Raw genomic sequence first — 18,162 nt, forward strand, 5'->3', positions numbered from 1 at the left:
GAGATTTGTGACGTCCAAGATTGAGAGATGAAGCAATTCCTCAGGCCCCGCACTGGGTACATCACCAGGGGAGTGAGTTTGGACAGAAGAGCAGGAGAAACTGAGTCCCCTGAAGCACCCTGCAGGCTTCACCACCCAGGCAGGCTGCCCACTACATAGGGGCTGACTGGCCAGGAGGGGCTTGCAGTCAGAGATGCTGCCAGAGCTGCCAAAGAGGCTGGTCTGCAGAGGGTGAAGGCCCAGCAGTGCCCTGAACAGCTTCCTAGGTCCATCAGGGGCTGCCAGGCAGGCTAGGACTCCCCCCTGCGCAGAGGCACAACCAACACTGTCCAGGCAGAGCACATGCTGCCCGATCTTTCCATGAACCGGCTGAGTGACAGACCTGGGATGGACCAGCTGTCATCCGGGTATGAGTGTGAGGAGCGAAGCCATTCACAGGAAAGAAGAAGCTGGGGTCCTGTTGAGTGAAGGGTCAGCCCCTGCTCACTCTTCCCCAGGGAGAAGGCTGGGACCCCAGACCTGTAGAGACGCTTGGCCCAGGCCCTGACCCCTCCCCCAGGGTCTTCCCGGGCACCCTGCTCTCTCTCCCACGCACCCACCTGTACTGCACTCAGCCCTAAGGGCCTAGAGGAGGGTTTTGCTGTCACCATGATGACAGCCCCTTCATCTTCCTCTTTTTCCTATGGGGCAGTGAGCAGAGGAAGACCTTAGACAGACCACCCTTCCCTCCCTCCGGTGCCTGGACCCTCATTCTGCACTCCCTGATAAGCAATGTCATCACTCTAGGGTCCCCAGGAACCCTCCCAGGGCTCCCCAGTTGTGTGCACAGATGGGTCCCCAAGATAGTTCTCAGCCTGGGCAGCGCTTGCTCTGCCCAGCTACAGTTTGCACTTCATACAGGAGCCTCATTTTGGTACTTCGAAGTCACCCTTGTGCTCTGAACTGCAGCCTCCTTAGGAAAATCCCACCCTCACCAAGAGAAGTGGTTCTCATCCCCATGGCTGCTTCCAGCCAGGTGCCCATCTCCAAAGAGCCAGTCTGTGCCTAGATGCCCTGGGCTTCTCAGAGGAGTATTGGTAGAGAAGATGGGGAAAACTGCAGCTTCTGAAGGAAAGGCCCGTTAGACGTCCTAGTCTGCATAATAAATAGTCTAATGAGTTTAAGCCTGACATGCAAGCCCTAAAGCAGAAAAAAAAATTACATTTTTGCCACCAGTGCTAGTGATGAATTGACCCCAGCCACCCAGCACCTACTGTGTGTCAGGCGTGGGGCTGTCACCTGGGCTGCTCGAACTTCCACCCCCACGTCCTACATAGGACTGCCATTTGCTCAAGGTCAGGCTGATTGGGCTCAGTACAGATCCCACTCCAGCAAGGTCACCTTTCTCTTCTGTGAGGCTTCAACTGGAGAATGTGCCTGCCACACATATTAACCAGCCCTCTTGGTGCTCTGACTGTAAACTTTCAAGCATCAGCAGGTAAATCAGTTTGTGCTCTTCTTGAAAGAGGTGAAGTACTTTTCCGGAGCCTCCTCTCCTAACCCTGCACTCAGAATGACTCACAGTTGCCCTAAGAATCCTCGAAAACCACCTAGTTAAAAATGGCAGCTAAAAGCCACCTTTTCCCGCCAAGGTTGTTTCTAAGAAGCAGTTAAATGTCGCCATCTCCTGGAGAGTCGGGGTGTGGCAGGAGTCAGAACCAGAGCAAAGAGGTGTTGTTCAATTTCCTGCCTCCCAAAAGGGCAAGGGTCCACAGAGGTGGTGGGCTGAGGGTAATCTTTCCCTCAGTCTGTTGGATTCTAGGTGTTCCAAAAATGTAAGCCATTCCAGGCCTCAAGCAGCGTTAGAGACAACCAAGCCTCCATGCTTCTGTTTGTTTTTTTCTGGAGTAAAAGCAACGGGCTCCTGGGCTGTCAGGTAGCAGTGCTCACACCTGGGTGGTCCAGGAGCACAGGGCCACCCCCCCCCACTCCAAACCCGTGCCCTTCCCAGCCTGACCACAGGCCCACTGGGGAATCTCAGTGCCAGCCTTTGATTCTGAAGAGGCTGCCTTCCCTCCTCAGCGGGAAGCGGGACAGTGGGGCAGCCTGCGTACGGCTGTGTTGTTTCCTGTTCCTGCAGAATAATGCACGACGAAGTCAGTGAGACTGAGAACATCCGGAAGAACCTGGCCATCGAGCGCATGATCATTGAGGGCTGTGAGATCCTTCTGGACACCAGCCAGACCTTCGTGAGACAAGGTGCGCCCTGCCTGTGTGCCGCCACCCTCCAGGACAGCGCCCTCCAGCTTGGCTGTGTGACTGGGAGTGTGCTGGGCCATGCCGGCTCTTCCACTGTAAACACTGACATGTCCTCTGGGGGAGCAGAGCACAGGCAGGGGATGAGTACAGACAGTGGCTGACCGTGTAAGTCATAGGCATTTGGGGGACCCCTGAGGAGGGAGGGTACCAGGCTTGGTCCTGCCATCCTGGCAGGCTGCCCTGTAGACCTCACCATGGCTTAAGGTCCAACACTCACCTTGATGCATCTGAAGGTCACTTGTTCACGTTCCAGGTGGCCCTCAGGGTGGTGGCCGCCTCTAAATGGACCTCCCAAGTCCTGTCCACATAGCCCTCATGTCCATGAAAAACTGGCAAGAGCTGCTCACTGTCCTTGGGAGGGATCTGTTGCCCTTGTAACTTTGCTGTCAGTCGTGTGTGGCCCACTGCCCTCCTCTCAGCCACCGAGTGACGTGCTGGCCCAGAGCCGACCTGGCTGTCCCCCAGCTCCCTGCACGAGGTACCTCCCATGCTAGAAGCAACCCCACATGGCACCTCGGCCCTCTCTGCAGGAACCCAAGAGAGCAATGCCTTTACAAACTGGGCACCTATCCATTGCTGCCCAGGAACAGCCTTTGTTCCCTGCAGCAGGCCAGGTGGGCTTGCAGGCAGGACAGGTGATTCCAGTGACCCCTTTCCCACAGCTGCCCTGCCTGAGCCAGGGCCTAGGGTCTCATAAAGAGTGGAACCACTCACCCTCCAGCAGCCTGTGTTGGGAGACCCAGGAAGAGCCATACAAGGGTACATCCCAGAGGCAGCAGGTCGAGTGTGGCCAGAGCAGGGCTGGGGTCTCAGAGGGCTTCCCCAGGAAAGAGCAGGCAGGGCTCGCCCCATGGAATGAGGAAGGGTTTTCCAGACTGTGGGGAGAGGTGCAGGGGGGCAGGCCTCTACCAGGCCAGGCAGAAAATGGGGGTTCCAGGGTCCTGAGGACAAGGGAAAAGGAGGCCCCCAGAGCCTGTGTCAGGTGGGGGCATGGCCTAGACTCTGCAGTGCAGGGCATGACTGACTAGTGGTGTCTGCATGGGTGTGTGGGCTTGCTGTGCACCAACCCTTAGTGATCCTCAGGGCTTCTTGTCCACTGCTACCTGTTCAGCTGCACCCCTCAGACCTCGCTGCTTTCACTCTCACCACTGGGCAGTACCCTTTGGCCCCTGCACACCAACTACTAGCAGAGGAGGACTGCAAGGGGGTCCCCAGGCATTTCTGTCAGGATCTGGCCCTGTCCCCTGGCCCCCAATGCTGCCTTCCCATCCAAGCCCATCAGAGGCCACTTGCCACCCTGGAAGCAGGGGTCAGGGTCTCTTCTGCATTGCAGGTTCCCTCATCCAGGTGCCCATGTCTGAAAAGGGCAAGATCACCAGGGGGCGCCTGGGCTCACTGTCCCTGAAGAAAGAGGGTGAGCGGCAGTGCTTCCTGTTCTCCAAGCACCTCATCATCTGCACCAGAGGCTCTGGCGGGAAGCTGCACCTGACCAAGGTAGGGGCACGAGGGGAGATGGGTGGGTCACAGCAGGCTCTGCACTGGCCATGAGGCTCACAACGGCCCTGACCGCAGGGCCAGATGCACATGCACACACGTGCATGGACACACACACACATTCCCACACTTAACTGGTGTGGGAATGAGCACCCTGAGTGCCCACTGAAGGAATCATGGGAAAGAGGAAGGTGAGTCTCAGAGCCTCCAAGGACTCTGCTGCAGCTGGACTGCTGGACAGGAGTGGAGGCGTGGACAGGCCCTTAACAGGCACAAGTGTGTGTGGTATGCACGTGTGTATAAAGACATGTGTGCATGTAGATGTGTGTATAGTGTTGTAGATATATGTTGTCTGGGTATATGCTTGTGTGTGCATGTGTATAGATATGTGTATGCATGTGTTTGTGTAGATGTGTACTTGTGTGTGCATGTGAATGTATGTACTGTGCAGATATGTGTGCGTGTGTGTGTGTTTACATGTGCATGAGCTGCCCTGGGCCAGGTGACCACACTGCAGAGCCAGCCCACAGCTGGCTCAGAACCTCAGGACCTTGGCAGTGTCCAACCCATCTCGGGGCAGGGCAGTAGGGAAGCACCCAGAACCCCTACGTCCTTGGGGCCCCAGGGCCTTGCCCAGCTGTCCACGCAGAGGCACAGCCTCCAGTCCCCTGGCTGCCCTCCTTCCTCCGTGAAGGCCGTGACTTCTGGGTGCAGCCCAGACAGAATCCACTGCTCTCAGCACAGCCCAGTGCCTGTCATGTTGCTCTGAACTCAGAATCTGGCCCAGCTCTGTCCCTGTCTACCCTCCGTCTGTCGTGCAGGGGTGACAGACGCAATGTAGCTGGAAGGCCCTTGTCCAAGCTCCCGAAGGCCAGCACGTGGCCCCGCTCAGAAGCAGGCTGAACTCACACCTGAGCACACTGTGGCTGGGAAGGGCCAGGCATGCCGTGATTAAGTCACAGCATCAGGGAAAACTCTCCGGGTCCAGGATGCCTGGCCGTGACCTCCTGCTGCGCTGTTAGATCAAGCAGCCACTTCAGGGAACAGCCTGCTTGTGTTAACATGTCAACAAATTAGTTGGTTGGCTGCACCAGCGAAAATTAATTTATAAATGTCGAGCGCTCCAGTTCCAACAAATCTCGTATCAAGGAAATCTTTGTGAATTCTGAAGACCTCTATTGAGGCCCAGGTGAGTCCCCCGGCCATTGGGGTCAGCTCGGCAGGTTCCACCAGAGACTTTAGACAGCTTCACGTTTTTATGTTGTTAGTTTTATTTTATTATATTTTGGGGGTTTCCCCCTTTTTTGAGTTCTAAAAGGTTAGCATACTGGAAAAGCACACAGAATCAGGGTTTTGCTCAACCTCTAGTGCAGCCATGTGCCAGTAGGACCCAGACAAATCATGTGACTCACGAAGCCTCAGTTTCCTTATCTGCTAAGGGATGTGAAATTTCTCCTGCCCAGGAATGCCAGAAGTGGGGGAGTCCCACGCCTGGGACATAGTGAGTGCTCCATAGGTGATGTCACCTTTTACTTGTATGATAATGAGTTTATGGCAGTACTAATAGCCGTTGCATAAGAGCCAAGCACTATTCTAGGTATGATGTGTGCATTTAATTCCTACAGCGGCCCACTGAGCGGCACTATTCCACTTCCCGTTTTATAGATTCATGAGGTGAGACAGGAACCAGTCTGTTGCAGAGCTGGGGTTTGAACCCAGGCAGGCTGGCTTCAGAATCTGTATTCTTAATTGCTATTACACATCCTCCTATGGCTAGGAGCCAAAATTGAAGTCCCCATTCTTTATGGAAGAGAGAAGGCTACAAATCTGCTAGATTTAACACTACTGTGAGAACTGCTGTGTTGGGACTTCAAGGAAGAGAAGGTCAGAGCTGATGAGGCTCCCAAGACCATCAAGCCAAGGATATCAAGGGCCAGCTCCCCAAGCCACCAAAGAGCCATGCAGGAGGCAGAGCCCAGCATTTGGAGCCCATCCGAATGCGTTCTCCCTCTGCTTCCCGAGGGGCAGCCTGCCCTGCAAGCCTTCCCATGGCAGATGACCCTCATGGCCAGGCCTCTGTTATGGTCAGTTACTATGTAACAAATCATCCTCAGACTGCAGGAACTCAGGACCAACACTTGCTGCTTTATTGTTTCTGTGGGTCACGGTGACTTCCCCAGTGGTCTCAGCTCAGGAGTTCACTTTAAGACCCCTGCTGGGGCCACAGTGCTCTGAAGGCATGACTGGGTTCAGAGGCCTTTTCCAAGATGGCAATGCGTGACCATTAGCTGGAGGCCTCAGTTTCTCATTTGTACACCTCTCCCCACAGCATGGCAGTTGGCTTTCCCAGAACAAGTGATTCAAGAGATAGCAAGAGAGCAGGCAACAGGCTGAACCTCCAGATTCGCACACCATCACTTCCACTTCACTCAGTCCCTGAGGCCAGCCCGACCCAAGAGGAGGGGACTTAGGCTTTGCCTAGGAAAGGACGAGGGTCAGAGAATCTACAGGTGTGGGTCAGAGCACCACAGGCTGTTCTCTTCCTCACCACAGTCTCAGAGGATCCCACACCTCACACACTCACGTTCTGTGGCGGGAGGCCCTTTGCCAGATGCCCTGATGATGGAAATGAGCAGCACACCCAGCGGGAACCAAGCCCAAGGCTCTCCAGAGCCCACCAGTAATTGGCCAGATAACTGGGCAAGACACATACACACTCTGAATTCATTTTTTCATCTGTAAAATCAGAGTAACAATACTATGATTGGTCCCTAAAATCGGCCTGTTTCCCTGTTGGTAACATGAGGCGTTTGGCCTAGAACGGGAGATTTCCAGCTTCTGTAGACCTAGGGCTCTGAAGTGATGTTCAGAGATGCTGTGGGGACAGAAGGAGGTCAAATGGCACAGACTCAACCCCTGCCCAGTCCCAACCTCGGCCCCTGTTGAGGCAGTCTTGTTCTACCCTCTTCATTGGGCTTGATGTGAAGACAAAGTTCTTGCCTTGCAAGGTGGAATACTCACTTGGCGTGTTACACACCCACACATACACCACGTGTGCTTAGACATCCTATTCAAGCCCCTCCCAACCCTCATATCTGGAACTCCTAAAAGACATTGGCCCTGGTCCAGGGTGTGTCTCCTGCTCTTTTTCAGAATGGAGTCATCTCTCTCATCGACTGCACATTGCTAGAGGACCCGGAAAGTGCGGAAGAGGAAGGTCAGTGTGCTGGACATCCTGTGTGCTCCCCAGAAAGATTGGCCCAACATTGGCCTTGATTGGGAGAAAAGCAGGTGCTGCAGAGCCAGCAGGGGGTAGCCTTGGCCCACCTCCTTGACTTCTTCCAACCTTCGAGGGTCGGTTGACGCCACTGGGTTGGGGGCTGGGTGTTCACAGGGCACACCTCTCACACATACACCCAAGAGTACGCTCACAAGGCATCACAGGGCCCCAGCTCTACCCAAGAGGAAAGGATGGGATGGGGTGTCTTGGCCTGTTGCTGTGTAACACCAGCACAGGCTGGTGAGTTATAAGAAGTAGAAGTCTCTTTGGCTCTAGAGGCTGGGAAATCCAAGGTGAAGGGTCTCCTTTGGTAAGGTCCCCTCACTGTGTCACAGATTGGCAGAAGACATCACCTGGTGGGAGAGGAAGGGAGGAGAGAAAAGGGGATGGAGCTCATTGATATAGGAACCCCGTTCCCTCCCACAGTAATGAGTCCACTTAAAGAACAATACATTCATCACCTCTTAAAAGTCCCAGCTCTCAACCCTGTTGCTTTGACTGTTAAGCTTTCCAAATTCAAACTGCAGCAGGGAAATGAGTACCACTGATAGAGGAGGTACAGGCCTGAGGGTTCTGAGAGAGGAGCTATCCCCTCAGTGGGAGTTGCGTAGCCAGGAGGGGAAACCAAACCCTGAGAGAAGAGAGAACAACGAATCAGGCTAAGACTGATGAGGCCTCTGGGCAGAACCCTGGGGCTGGGGCAGCCATGATCTGTATGTTATGGGATTTCCTCCCAGGTGCTAGTCCGAGTTGGGTCATTGTTTGGGTAAGGGAAGGGGAAAGGTCACTACTCACTGGTGGGGCCTGAGTTGGCCCTCATCTCATCATGGCCTCTACCCAGGCTCAGAGACACCTGCTGGGCAACCCAACAGGCCAGCCCCACACTGGGCTCCTTGGGAGGGCCTAGGCCCATACCTCCTCATCACCCAGGCAGCACAGCCTGGTCTTAGACATGGGGATCACCAAGCTGTAGCTGGGCACCCCTGAGGCTGAGCCCAGGGCTCCCCAAGGAAGGACAGGTGTGCACAGCAACTTGGCTGAATCCCTCTCACCAGAATGACCTTCTCTGGTCTTGGCCACAGCTGGCCCTTGAGAAAGCCCAGACCCAGGTGGCACTGTCAGACCCCAAAGCTCTCTTCCTTCCTGGATCCCGGGAGGTGGGGACCTGGCCCTGAAATCCCACCAAAACCCACCCCACAGACACCCTACTTCTTAGTGAAACAGCATCACCCCCAAGTCACCCACAGAACCCACTTTCCTGTGCCCGGCAGGGAATTCTGAACTTCCTGAGTGTCAGAGTCAGACAGAACAGGGACGCAGAGTCTCCATCCACTCTTGGGCAACAGAGCACATTGGTCCCAAGTTACATGGCAGTGAGTGCAGAGCAGCCAGGAGCTTCTGCAGTGCTCCACCCCCAGCCAGTGAATGGAGATACTTAGAAGAGTCCTTAAACTATGACCATAGTCTTTCCCATAAAAAGCTTTCAAGTATTCAAGAGACTTTGCAGGTTAAGAGCAGTAATAAAATACCTAGAATTTATTCTTACATAGGGGAGCTCTAACCTGGACTAAACGTCCAGCTAGTCGTAACAGTTTCAGACGTCAGCTCCTTGCTGCGCAGTGCGCTTGTGTAGGAGGACAATCCAGGGGCAAGGCCTGCAGCCGGCTCCGGTCTGACTTAATGGCCACCCTACTGAGCTCGGTCCTCACTTGGGCATGGAGAACAGAGGCCAGATCTGAGCCTCTGCCTCTGAATCCAGGGATGCCTCCGTGCTCTTACAAGCTGCTTCTGCACTCCAGGTCTCTGTTTTCATGTTTGAAATGGGGATCCCCCACTTAGGAAAAAATACATTGGGAGAGCGACAGCCGGTGGCCTGGCACCCACCAATGCATAGGCCCTGCCATGGGTATGACAGGGACCAGTGAAATGTTTGCCAGCTCCAAAAGTCCCCACACTCACTCTGCCAACTTCATGTCTTATGACGGAAGCCAAAGGATCTGGACAAGACATAGACCACTTGGATTTTAAGATTGGGGTGGAGCCCAAGGATTCCCCGCCCTTCACAGTCATCCTGGTGGCCTCATCCAGGCAGGAGAAGGCAGCGTGGACGAGTGACATCAGCCAGGTGAGTAGTGTGCCATTGTGCCCCACCTAGGGCAGGGGCTGGCAAAAGGGAGCAGCTACACTGTTCTTCAAAAGATCAAAATGTCCCCAGGCCCACAACCCCTGCCAGGGCTGAGCTCCCTCACTATCCACCTCCCTAAGCCCCAGGCACCCCGTGTGTGCAGATTTGCAGTTGGAGACAAGCCTCAGAGTGTTGGCACTGGCTAGGCAGAGGGCAGAAGGTGGGAGAGCTAGCCCAGAGCTCTGCAGGGCTGGTCTTGTCCTCTCCAGATCTCAGGGTGGGTGGCAGAGGAGTCAGTGTCAGGTGGATCTTAACAGCAGAAAAAGTGAAACTCAGGGAGCCGGGTGAGTCTGCCAAGGACATTCATCTGGGCCTTGACCTCCCTCTGTGTCCACCCTGCCCTCCAGACAATGCCCTTGAAGACAGGACCCTGTGTTGGGCTGGGCATGTAAGCCTCTGTCACAGAGCTCCTGGGGGCCTAGATCCTGGGGTGGAGTCCAAGGCCCTGACCCTGGGCCCCTCTGTTTCCAGTGCGTGGACAATATCCGGTGCAACGGGCTCATGATGAACGCCTTTGAGGAAAACTCCAAGGTCACCGTGCCACAGATGATCAAGTAAGTGCCCTTCACCTGGTGCGGGGGACCGGTGGCTTTCCAGAGATGTCACCACCTGAGACAGGCAGGCATGGGGTGGGCCAGCCCTGGGGCTCTGATGATGCTGGGTCACAGCATTTGGGATTTGGGAATGTTTGTTTTCTTTCTGAAGTTTTACTGTCTGATTGGATTCATGCTTTGGCTTAGTTTCCGTTGCAGTTTGTTTTGTACCTATGCGTTATTTTTAGGCTATTTAAAACATAATATTGGGAATTAAACTTTGTGCATACTTTTTAAAATAACTATTTTTCCTCTCCTCATTACAAAATGAATACATAGAACATTTCAAAGACACTGAAAAATCAAGTGCTCAAGGGCCACTGTGTTTGTCAGGAGTCCCTGGGAACATGGGGCTGGTGCCCAGCTGGCCTCGGTTCTCCCAGCCCAGGAGCCCCGGTGATGCAGCTTCCCTCCCCTGTACCGAGCATAGGGTTCCTCCTGACCCTCTCACCCCTTCTTGGCCCTGCCCTCAGCCCTCTGACCCTTCCCAGCTCTGAACCCCGAGCTTGCAACTCACCCTTAACCTCTGGGGATGCACAGAGTGCTCACCCTAACACCAGCCCATTGTTCAGACAGCCCCACCTAATGCACCTTTCCAGCGCTCAGGACCTGTGCATGCTAGCTCACGTGTCCACTATGTCTCACAAGCTGTTTGTCCTATGCTTAGTTTCATCTCCCTTCTGGTTACTTTTAATTTTTTTATAGCACAGTTGGGTTTTCTTCAATAACATAGTGCTCCACAGTGCGTGGTGATGGGTAGGGCTGGAAAGGTGGCCTTGTGGTGGGCACAGTTGGTTTTATTCCTTTAGTCCCCAGTACTCCCAACACCACATGACTGGACTCTCCCCCTGCAGAGCTATGGGCAGGGTTTCTGCATGGCCGACTACTGGCACCTTGAGAACAGAGAGGGCTCATTCCACCTACCCAGTGGACGTATGGCTTTGAGGACAAATAGACTCAAAGTGGACACATCTCCCTGGGACAGAAAAGAGAATCTCCTCTCATCAACCAGAAGCCTCTGGTTGATGCCCAGAAGACACGAGTCACACCTAAAGCTCCCATCAAGAAGTGCAGGAGAAGCAAAGAGAACAGAGCGGAATTTGCAATCAGAAGACATTCCTGTCATAAGGAACTGATGACACTTTCTAGCAGGCACAGCAAATGTCTGGCACTCTGGCCGGGCATCTCCAACCTGCCCCTGGTGGTCATTCCTAATGGTTCACCCCAAGGCTGGCAGGAATCATGGGCCCAGCCCAGTCGTTCCTGCAGTCAGCCTGCTTTAGTGCATGTTCCCATTTTTCAGGTGGGAAACTAGATGCAGGGTGGGCATAGGTAATACTGGAGTGGCCATGGTACTGCAACCCAGTCATTAGAGCCTTGGAATGGAGAAATGGACAGGGCAGCTTACAGAAAGGAAAGGGCTTTTCTCAGTTTCTCTGCACCCTCCTGTGGCAGAGGAGCCCTCAGAGCAGTAAACCTTGGCCAGAGGGGTCCACTGATCTCACCTAGACACTCGGCCGGCCTGGCTTGGTGCTCAGGGATTCATGATGTGTGTGTGCTCCCTCTAGACAGCCAGCCCTGCAGTGAGACCTGGCTCTGGGCAACAGATGGCCACTGAGTCCCTCCAGCCGCCGGGCAGGCTACAGCCTACCTTAGCCCGAGTCTTGGGCCCCTCTTCCTGCTGTGTTCCTGCTTCCCCATAGCAGCCTGCTCCTGAGATCTGTAGCAAAATGGTTGGGTCTTCTCAGTCCCTTCCATATCGCTTCCACTTTCTCTCATTTTAATCCTTTTCCTTCTCTGAATTCAAGGCAATTTTCTTAAATATGTTTACATGTCATCCATTAGATTTTCTGGGTGTCTCTGCATTCATTCACCCTCCATTTCAGCAACCTTGTCTCTCATGACCAGGGGCTCTTTCTGCCCTCTTTGTGGGTGTCTCATGATTCCACAGATACAAGGTACATTTTCCTGAATCTTGATAGATGCATAGGTCACGAGTGTTCTTAACTTTTCTGTCTTCCAGCCAAGCTGACTTAGAAGGGACCATCTCTTCCGTTCCTTTGGAATGGCCTCTTTTTCAACTGTGGTATCTGGATAGGCCCTGAGCTTTTTCTATATACTGTTCTCATCCTAAAAAGAAATCCCCACCTCTTCACTCATTGAAGGTATTTGATAAAGGCTGATTATTGATTCATTAATATTTTAAATTCCAGGAAGATTTCCAAGGAAAGTTCTCTTTTTGGGTGGAGGCTAAACCCAGGGCCTCAGGCAGGTGTTCTGCCACTGAGCCACACCCTTGGGCCCCAAAGCAAGCACTTTAAGAATATCATTAGAGGGTTGGGGATTTAGCTCAGTGGTTTCTGCCAGCTGCCTTGCAAGCGCAAGGACCTGAGTTCGATCCCTAGTACAAAGAAAAAATCATTAGAGGAGAATATATCCATTTGTTCAGTTCCCCTGAGCTCTGTCTGCTCACCAGGGTGGGTGATGCCCTCTAAAGAGCCAGTGAATGGGAGCTGGTGTTCATTTATTACGTGTCTAGGTACCATCCTGGCCCCTTAAATCAATTAGCTTATTACATCCTTATTGAGAAGGTCTTGGAGTTGATCTTATTATTTCCATTTTGTAGGTGAGGAAACTGAGACCTGGGGCATATACCTTGTCTAAGGTTACGCAGGAAATAAGGGAAGAACTGACATTTGAGCCCTTGTTCTGACTCCACACCTTGAGTCTCCGTAGCACAGATGCTAATCCTCTTGCTGTCACATCCACTGTAGGCTGAGTTTGTTTCTCTAGATTTCTCTCTGCAAGCTCATTATGATCAGATTTTCAAGTTTATCTTTTTAGTAATATTATACATTTATCTAATTGTTTACATATTTTCCTGATGATTTCATACTGGAACACAAAAGATGTAAGGCCCCTACTAAATGCATATAAAAACAACTAGATACAATGTGGCCAACAACGTTCAGGAATACAGGAGAAAAAAGGAATGATAGGAAGACTCCTAGATCCAACATGGCTAATGAGGAGAGGAGGCATGTTAGAGATACCACAGAGGAGTGACTGAAAACACAGGGTTCACGCATGCACAAAACATCTGCACTCAGAAATGAAAGATCGGTCTGGAAGATGATCCATAGAGATCAAACCAAGTATCTAGGTCATTGGAAAGGGGAAGCAGCCACTGATCTGCAGCCCCCTCCCCATATCCTCCGAGGAGCACATTTCCACAGCCAGAGGAAAGGAGCCAGTGCTGCAGGACCAGAGGCCTGGGACAGGCTTTTTGTATTCCAGCCCCCTTCCCCAAACATCAGGGAATACTGCATCCCAGGAGTGTCTTCTTCACCACTCACCACCAGCCAGGGCATCCCACAGGTGCAGGCAGAGATGCCAAACACTAAGCACTCCAGGCAACACTGAACCTGCCAGCAGGGACCCACAGATCACACCCTAAAAACAGAGGGGAGGGAGGGAGACTGAACGGTTGGTCCAGAGTGGGTGCCCTCCCCCTCATCTCCACAAAGACCAGAAAATCTGAGTTAGCAAGAATTCCTAAACAGTGACCACCATCATGCATGGGGGAAAGGAATCCCTAAACCCACCCCAGGAATTGTGCCAGATTCTGCAGGCTAGAAAGGGAGCTCTTGAGACAGAGACACTTCAGGATCTGAACACAAAGGAAAAGCAGAGGCAGAAAATGGGTCCATGGGTCCCTGCTGGAAGGTTCAATGCTGGGGCTGAGAATGTCTGGCGACATATTAGATGGAAAATTTCTCAAGGGAGAGTATGGAGACAACCACGGAATTTGCTCAGCAGCAAGGGAAGGAGTTCCAGGACATTGGCAGAAGGTAAAGGAGAGCTGGATATCAGGAAAATTATTTCACATCCTTCTCTTGCCAAATTAATTGAGGTGATTGGATCTTGGGACAGAGACAAAAGACTGCAGTTAATCATGCCACAACCACAGCTTTCATCAAGGTGGCGGGCTTCAAGAAACTGACACCCCTCCCCATTCCTGGGCAGGCTGGCGGGAAAACTGCTGTGGCTGCCCACAAGCAGGTGTGACTGCAGCAGGGAGGGACCTGTGTAGACACCCTGGCTTTAGGACACGGTGGCCACGTGACCATTGCTTGTACTGTTACTTGTTGGAGTTCAGTTCTGGTTCTCACTGGGTATTTCTCTCTCTCTCTCTCTCTCTCTCTCTCTCTCTCTCTCTCTCTCTCTCTCTCCTTTTCCTCATTCCTTTGATTTAATTCCCATTTCTGTATCAATACTATTTTTACCTGTTTTTTCTACTTTTTAGTTTTATCTTTTCAAGTTTTTTTTAAATATTCTGCTCTCTCTTGGTCTTTCTTCTCTTTTCTCTTGTTAACCTTCTGTTCTCCTGATTCTGCTCTTTTCATTCTTGCTTATTTTACCTACCCTCCCATCTTTCCTCTCCTCTTCTCTGCCTTTCATGTGACATATATATAGCAGGTACTTGTATTTGTAAAAACAAAGAGAATAAGAGGGCTGGGGATTTAGCTCAGTGGCACCGCACCTGCCTCGCAAGCTCCTGAGTTCAATCCCCAGTACTGCAAAAAAAAAAAAGAGAGAGAATAAGAGCAGACCAGTGCTTCAACTTGAATGATACCATTCATGGTCCTCTTAGAAAAGACCAAAATTCTGGCTGGGGATATAGCTCAGCGATGCACTACCTGCTTGTATACCAACAGATTCTAACAATGTCATAGCTTTCCTCAATCCCAAACTACATTTCCCTCCCCCTACATCCCACCCCTACCCCCACACATATTCTCTTAAAACCCTTCAACACTAACTCTTTACTCCAACTATAAAAGACCTCCAACAGAGTCTGACCCCATCTCATTTTTTAACCTGTTATTATTTTTCCTATCCACCTGTCCTCCTACTGACTTATCCCTCTTTCTCCCTTTCTCCTTCTCTTCCTTTTTCCTTCCATGTTACAGACTAACTGCTAATAACAAAATAGCATAGATGGTAAAAGGTACAAATAAAGGTGAATGTGGTTCTACCACCTGCCTTGTAAGCACAAGGTCCCGAGTTCCATCCCTGGTACAAAAAAAAAAAAAGGTGAATGTGTGAAAACAAAATTTACTACATATGATTGATGTATGATTGCATCTATTATGCTGTTATAAAATCTCCAGTATAAAATCTCTCCTTACAATACAGTAACAGGGTCCAACCCATTTCACTGAATAGCATAAAGAAGTGAACAATATTTCTGGGCAAATAAAACCATGAACACATCACTAGAAAACATAACATAACTAAAGAGATACTCGTGCCCACAACCAACTCACTTTGCTCTATTTAACCTCAACCCTCAACCTAAGGGATGTAGATTTGTTCCCCCTCAAACACTCCCAACTCTCCCAAAGAAGCTCCAAGGGGCACTGGTGTAGAGGAAAGCAAACACCAGGTACCAAACGATTAAAGAAACTAGGTGAGTTCAAAGAGAACATGACCCCAAACATGGTGGAACTAACATACAAACTGACCAATGTGGATAGGGGAGAAACAAACAGAAAATTGGAAGAGTTAGCCAAAATAGTTCAAAACATGAATGCTAAATTTACCAAAGATATAGATGTCATGAAAAAGCATCAAACAGAAATCCTGGAGATTAAAAAAAATTGTACAGAATTCATAAATTGCAGAAATGACCAATGTCATGACAGGGTTTCAGAAATCAAGGACAAAATGAAAAATCCCAACAAATTACTCAGAGGAGCCTTAAAAACAATAAAAGAACAAGAAAAATGTACCCAGAGATGTAGCTCAGTGGCTCCACACCTGCCTGGCAAGTACAAGGTCCTGAATTCGATTCCCAGAACCGGGGAAAAAAAGAAAGAAAGAAAATTCTATCTACCAGCCAATAGATGATGCTGAGAAGACAAACCTAATGCTAGTTGTAGTTAGAGAGAAATATGAAGACAACACACATGGAATAAAAAATTCATTAACAAATCCATAATAGAAAACATTCCCAAGTATAAGGAGAGATTTCAGCATACAGGTAAGCAAGGCTTACAAAACATTAATTAACTATGATGAAAAAAAAGAAGCTACCCACAACATATCATATTCAAAATTCCAGATGTCCAACAAGAAGAATCTTAAAAGCTGTCAGATAAAAGAAAAAAAAAGAAATGTATAAAGGTTAACTCATTAGAATTACAGCAGACTTCTGAATGCAAACTTTAAAGACCAGGAGAGCTTGGAGTGAAGTATTACGAGCCCTATCAGTAACAGACTAATATGTCCTGCAAAACTATCTTTTAAAATTGATTGAGAAAAAAAACATTCCATAACAAAGAACACCTTAAGAGATACATGAACACCAAACCAGAACTCACAAAAAAAATTCAAGATATCCTAGACAGACAATGAAGCCAACAAAATCAAAAAGTCAGATTGAATACATCAAGCAAGGCAAGTAGTTAAACAGAATAAGAAAAATGAAGGAGTCAACAACAGAAAAAGAACACAATGACAAGAATAATTTAATACCTTTTAGTTATAACTCTCCATGTAATGGCCCCAACTCCCCAGTTAAAAGACACAGATTGGGAGACTGGATCAAAAAACAGAATCTATTTTGCATTCTATTGTATTCAGTAAACTCATCTAGTCCAAAAAGAATGTTATAGAATCTAAAAATCAAAGGATGGAAAACAATATTCCATTGACAGCAAGCAGAAGTAGCAATATTATTTCCAGACAAGGTAAAGTTAAAGCTAAAACTGATCAAAAGCAGCAAAAATGGGCACTGCATATTAGTTAAGTCCAACAGAAAGAAAGAACAATGTTAAATATATATGCACCAAATATTAGGGCACTAACTGCATGAAACAAATACTGTTGGACATAAAATATCAAATAAATACCAACACAGTAAGAGTGGATAACCTACTTTCACAAAGAGACAGATCAACTAAATAAAAAAAAATCACCAAAGAAATGTCATAGCTGAATCACATCTTCAAACAAATGGACTTGATAGATATTTAGAGTGTTCTACTTTACTACAGTAAAATACACATTCTTCTCAGTGGCACACAGAAATTTCACCAAAATAGACCACATAGTAGTCCACAAAGCCTGCTTAAATAAATGCAAAAGAATCAAAGTCACCCCACATATATTATCAAAACATTACATGATGAAACCATAAATTAATCACAAAAAACCCAGAAAATTAGGCCAGGGATTTAGCTCAGCATTACCGCACCTGCCTTGCCAAGCGCAAGGTCCTGAGTTCGATCCCTGGTACAAAAAAAAAAAAAACAGAAAATTTATAAACACCTGAACACTAACACACTCACAGAAGCAAGCGAGGAAGAAATTAAACAATTCCTGGAATCAATAAATAACTGAATGATGAACCTCAAGATGCTCAACAAATAACAACTGTCAAAACCCAGGCCTACTTTAAAGAGGGAAATCATGAAGGTCAGAGCAGAAATTGATGAAGTGCAGATGAAAAATGAATACAAAGAATTAATGAATCAAAGATCTGGTTCTTTGAAAGAATAAACAAAATAGATAAACCCTTAGCCAAACTTACCAAAAGAAAAAAAAAGACTCACATCAATGCAATTAGAAATGAAAAGATGAAATAACAACAGAGACTGTCAAAAGCCAGAAGATTGTTAGTAATGACTACAAAAATTGTACTCAACAAATTGGAGAATCTTGCAAAAACAGAGAGATTTCTAGACATATGTGACTTATCAAAACTGAATCAAAAAGACATAAACCTGAACAATCCAATAAGAAGCAATGAAATTGAGTCAGTAATTTTTTAAAACCCTAGCAAGAAAAACCCAGGACCTGATGGATTCACTGCTGAATTCCACAAGATCTTTAGGGAGGTCATAACATCAATATTCCTCAAACTCTTTAATGAAATTGAAAGGGAAGGATTACTCCCAAAATCATTCCTGGAAGACAGTATCACTCTGATTCCAAAACCAGACAAGGTTCCAACTAAAAAAGAAAACTACAGACCAATCTCTTTAATGAGCATAGATGCAAAAATCCTCAATAAGATGTTGGCAAATATAATTCAACAAATTGTCATAAGCATCATACATCATGACCATGTAGGTTTCAGTCCAGGGATGCAAGGATGGTTCAACATGTGCAAATCAATAAATGTAATACACCACATAAACAGAAGCAAGGACAAAATTCAAATGTCATAACAATAGATGCAGAAAAAGCCTTTGATAAATTCCAACACCTATTCATGAGGAACACCCTGAAGAAAATAAGTATAA

The 18,162-nt window shown here is 49.0% G+C and overlaps 1 protein-coding gene across 2 annotated transcripts in view; it reads left to right on the plus strand.

Moving 5' to 3' along the window:
• The window catches only part of Rasgrf1 (Ras protein specific guanine nucleotide releasing factor 1), a 111,557-nt gene that overhangs the window by 49,893 nt on the left and 43,502 nt on the right, over nt 1-18,162 (plus strand). For both annotated transcript variants that reach the window (XM_004874801.4, XM_004874800.4), the window contains exons 9-13: nt 2,120-2,238; nt 3,632-3,792; nt 6,946-7,009; nt 9,061-9,197; nt 9,729-9,811. In XM_004874801.4, coding sequence (XP_004874858.1) covers nt 2,120-2,238; nt 3,632-3,792; nt 6,946-7,009; nt 9,061-9,197; nt 9,729-9,811 — 564 coding nt within the window. The remainder of the gene's footprint in view (nt 1-2,119; nt 2,239-3,631; nt 3,793-6,945; nt 7,010-9,060; nt 9,198-9,728; nt 9,812-18,162) is intronic.

Source organism: Heterocephalus glaber, unplaced genomic scaffold (genome assembly GCF_053883595.1).
Source record: "Heterocephalus glaber isolate CG9 unplaced genomic scaffold, H.glaber_assembly_v1.0 deba00001531, whole genome shotgun sequence".
Classification (NCBI taxonomy): Eukaryota; Metazoa; Chordata; class Mammalia; order Rodentia; family Bathyergidae; genus Heterocephalus; species Heterocephalus glaber.